The 4,372-nt window shown below is 58.1% G+C and overlaps 1 protein-coding gene across 1 annotated transcript; it reads left to right on the forward strand.

Annotated features, from left to right (window-relative positions):
• Positions 1 to 291: 291 nt before the first annotated feature.
• Positions 292 to 3,189, forward strand: CMTM5 (CKLF like MARVEL transmembrane domain containing 5). The gene is made up of 5 exons (XM_006777811.2): positions 292 to 694; positions 1,624 to 1,776; positions 2,462 to 2,554; positions 2,739 to 2,823; positions 2,921 to 3,189. Exons 1-5 carry the CDS (start codon positions 569 to 571, stop codon positions 2,932 to 2,934), a joined length of 471 nt encoding a protein of 156 aa, XP_006777874.1. The 5' UTR covers positions 292 to 568; the 3' UTR covers positions 2,935 to 3,189.
• The last annotated feature ends 1,183 nt before the right edge of the window (positions 3,190 to 4,372 follow it).

The following is a 4,372-nucleotide window of genomic DNA, read 5'->3' on the forward strand; positions in this document are numbered from 1 at the left end:
CCAACAATCTGCTTTTGTCCTTCATCTTGGCTGCTACAGCTGGGTCCTGGGGGTGCTGCCTGGCTGGGCTCTAGCTCCCACCCTCCCTAAAAGGAAAAGGGAGAAAAGATGGGCCAAGGAAAAGGGTTAAGGTTAGGGGAGGGGACACAAACTTCTTCAGGCTTAGGTCCTTGGGGGTTCCTAGTCCAGGCTGTTTCTTGGCTCCACTCCCAACTCCTCCCGGTCTCCACAGACCTCCTCCTCTTCGCCCGCCCTCCTCCCTTCTCCAAGTCCGGGGAGGGTTGGCCACTCCTCTACAGCCTCTCCTCTCCCCTCCCCACCCTTGTGGGGGCTGGTGCAGGCACCAGCAGGGCCACTCTGGGCAGCTGGGTGAAGGCCCATGTGGGCAGGCCTCCCCAGCGGCGGCTGCCTTCTCCCAGGACCCCACAGCAGGCCTGCGCGCTTCACTTTCAGGTTTCTCAAGTGCCTTCCTTCTCTTGTCTGCTTCCCCATCTGCCAGGTTTCCATCTTCCTGTTTCTCTTCCTGGGCTGCTGGCAGTGAGGGGCTGTGCCTGGTGGGCCCCTGGAGATGCTCGGTGCTCTGGATCGCCGGGACCGGGCCCCTGAAGAGGGGGCAGCTGCAGGGCTCCAGGGCTTCGCTGTGGACAAGACCTTCCTCTCCTCCCTCAAAGGCATCCTGCTGGAAACTGAGCTGGTAACAGCAGCCACCCCAACCTGGCACCTCCATGTCTCCTAGCCCTGGTCCCCCCGCCCCGCCTACCGCCCCCCTTCCCAGGCTTTCTGGGCACCCCTCTACCCCCAGCTGCCCCTCCTTCATCTTCTCCCTGCCTGCCTGCGGCCTCTCTTCTGGAGGCAGTTACAGCCGGTTTCAGCCGTGGCAGGCGGGTTGAAGGTAGACAGGATAGCTTTCTGGGACATCGAGGGAGTGCAAGACACAGGGACAGGGTGGGGGTAGCACCAGCCTGTCTTTCCCGGGCTCTAAGATGGCCACTTCCTGGCATGTCCAAGAAGCCCAACTATCGAAAACGGCAGACTGCCTGCAGCCCCGTTGTACTGTTGTCTGCTCCTCATGAACATCTGTTCCCAGAAAAGGATCTTCCTGTAGTCACTCAGAAGGCCTTCGTGTAAAGGCGAGTCTTCTGTGCAGGTGTCCCCGACAGTGCCAGAGCCGACCGGGCCCCAGGATCCACCGTGGGGCATTTTGTCTTCTAACCCTTGTCTCTTGCTTGGCTCTGGGCCTTGTTGGAGGAGTTTGACGCATCGGGAGTTGGGAAAGGATTATGGGGCATGGCCTGCTTCCTGGGGCAGAAGGTGCCAGGGGCTGCAGTTGTGCTGTGTTCTGTGCCCCAGGAGGACACCAAACTGCCTGGGCTACTGGGATGGGCAGGGGCAGGTGGCGGCTGGTCATCCCCAAATTAAAAGATTCACCTGGGCTGGCAGAGGTGGGAGGCTGGAGACTGTCCCCGGGCAAAAGCCCTGGGAGTGGTTCCGGCCACCAGGGGTGGGGAGACCTTGAAGGACAGTGGTGGGGGCCAGCGTGGGGGTACCCTTGAGGAGGAGAAGGCCAAGGCCAGGCCCTGCCTGTGTCCCCTTCCTGGCAAGTCCACACACTTGGTCCCGCAGGCCCTGACCTTCATCATCTTCATCTGCTTCACGGCCTCTATCTCCGCCTACATGGCCGCCGCCCTGCTCGAGTTCTTCATCACCCTCGCCTTCCTCTTCCTCTACGCCACCCAGTACTACCAGCGCTTCGACCGGCTGAACTGGCCCTGTCTGGTGAGGGACCCCTCTCCCCCGCCCTGTTCTTCTCCTCTGAATGCAGAGTTTTCCTTTCCTCTCCAGCCTCTCCCCTTTTCCTGGGCCCCTCAACCAGACAGGGCTTTGCCCCAAGCTGTGCCCTGTACTCAAAAACTGCTTAGACCACACTGATTCCCAGCTGCCGGGTCACTGGCAGTGAGGACACACATCCTTTAAAAACTTGTTTTAGTTGATTTTTTAGAAAGAGAGGAAGAGAGAGGGGAGAGACAAACATCCATGTGAGAGAGAAACATCCATCGGTTGCCTCGCGTATGTGCTCGACCAGGGATCAATGCTTTAGTATACAGGAAGACACTGCAACCAGCTGAGCCACACCGGCCAGGGCAGGACACACACCTTTAGTTCTGCTCTCCCACTCAGCAAAGGCCCAGTCCCACCCCCAGCCCTGCCCCTTGGCCTCAGCTGCTGAGCCCGGGTCAGCTGCAGTCCAGGCCCCTGGCTATCTGTCCCGGTCACTCTGCATTCCTTCCCTGGAGAGCACGTGAGCTCCCTCCCTCTTTTCTCTTAAGTGCTCCATGTAGTCCAGGGGTGTCATTACGCAGGAATTCAGTGCTCGAGGGCCAAGTGCTGACTAGCCTGGAAAAGTTCAGGGGGATGCCCCTGCTCTCTGACTTCCCTTTGACCTGGAACCTCGACCCCCCAGGACTTCCTCCGCTGTGTCAGTGCCATCATCATCTTCCTGGTGGTCTCCTTTGCAGCTGTGACCTCCCGGGATGGAGCGGCCATTGCTGCTTTTGTGAGTCCAGGCCCCCAGAGCTCTCCAGTTCCCCAAGGACCTCTAGCTGGTGCTACTCACTTCCTGTGCCCCTGCCCCCAAACCAGTGCCTGAGGCTCTGACCCACACTTTGCCCCTACCCACTCACTCTCTCTCCCTAATACTGGATGGGCTTTGTGGTGCCATCCACACTCCTGCACCACAGGTTTTTGGCATCATCCTGGTTTCCGTCTTTGCCTACGATGCCTTCAAGATCTACCGGACTGAGATCATGCCCAGGGCTACTCAGGGTGAGTGCCTGAGCTCTGGGAGAGGAGGTGCCCTTCACCCCCTGCCCCAGTGGCCCCAGCCTTACATGCCCTTTCCTACCTGGCTCTATCTTCACAGGGGACCAGCAGTGACCCAGGACTACAGCCGGAGCAAGGGGACAGTGGAGCTCAGGCACATCTCTCTTGGATTCACTAGCTCCCTAGCCCACTGTCCCCACCCCAGATCGACAGAGATGGAGACTGGCCTGAGAAGTCACGTGGACCTGTTTGTGGGCCTGGTGCTCTAAGATCCAACTCCTGAGGAAGCTGGGCTGAAGAGGGGTATTATGGAGAGAGGAGTGGGTAGGAGGAAGCTGGTCATTTCCAAATTAAAAGATTCAAATCCTACTGGCCAGTCTTTTTCTTCCCGAGAAGTTAGACATATCAGGAATCCAGGGAATGATCATGGAAATGCTGCCTGGATGGGCCCTGCTCTGGGACTTGGTCTCAGCACTGAGGAAGTGGACGCTAGACTGAAGATGCTGAAGGCATCCTTCAACACAGACTTCCATTCCACAGCTCTCTGTGTGCAAGGGCACTTTGTGGTGTTCCTGGTGGCTGGGCACCTGGAGTTCTGTGAGTAGGAACAGCCTTCCAGATGTGGGTGAGTGCCTATCTGCCACTCCTGCGTACACAGATTTGGTAGAGGGTTTGAAAGTTGTTTGCCTGGAGTGTGTTAGAGCTCCCCCTCGTGGTGTGGGGAGGACTTGGCCTGCAGGCGCAGGGGAGAGGTCAGCCTGTGGCTTCAGATGGCGGCCAGCCAAAGCTCCCAAGACAGTCACTGGAAGAGGCATTGAATACAGCTCTCATTCCACTGAAGAGAAAGCAGGCCTGGTGAGGGGACGTGACATCCTTATTTGTGACTTAGCTGGGACTAGAGCCCAGTGCTCCTAACACCTCAGCCGGCGTTTGGTTACTGTACAGAGCCCCCTTACTCGTTTATCTCAGAAAACATGGTCCAACCTCGCTTCCAGCTCCCGCCACCAGTGGGTCCTCCTTCCCAGCTTGCCAGCACCCAGTAAATATTTCCTGAGCATCTTCTGTGTGCAAGATCCCTGTGCTGGGCCCCAGGGCTTCAGAGGTGACAGGTGGGCCTGTCCTTTAAGACCGGGGAGAAGGCAGGCTAATGAAAGGTGGTCATGATTCCCCTCGATGAATGCTCTGGGGGAGCTCTGCTCAGGGGGAGTTTGGAGCCGGCACTGCCATAGCCCGGATAGTCCTGTGCAGCCAGGCTGTCCCCAGCCCACAAAATCCAGTGTGGCCTAGCTCAGCAGCTCATCCAAGCTGACTTGCTATCTCCATTCTCTAATGCTTGTTTGCTCCTATCCTGAAATGCCTTCCTTCTTCTGGGGTGCTCCTTTTAGATGCAGGCCCTTCGCCCCTGCCTGGGACTTAAGTCTACCTGGACTCTGGTAGAGGTGCTCTGCTCCCCTTGGTAATAACCACAGGTCTCTTGATCTGACTTCTCTGGCCTCCTGCTTCTTGTGCCATTTTGGTGTGTAGCCCAGTGGTCGGCAAACCGCGGCTCGCG

Source organism: Myotis davidii, unplaced genomic scaffold (assembly GCF_000327345.1).
Source record: "Myotis davidii unplaced genomic scaffold, ASM32734v1 C64534949, whole genome shotgun sequence".
NCBI classification, from domain to species: domain Eukaryota; kingdom Metazoa; phylum Chordata; class Mammalia; order Chiroptera; family Vespertilionidae; genus Myotis; species Myotis davidii.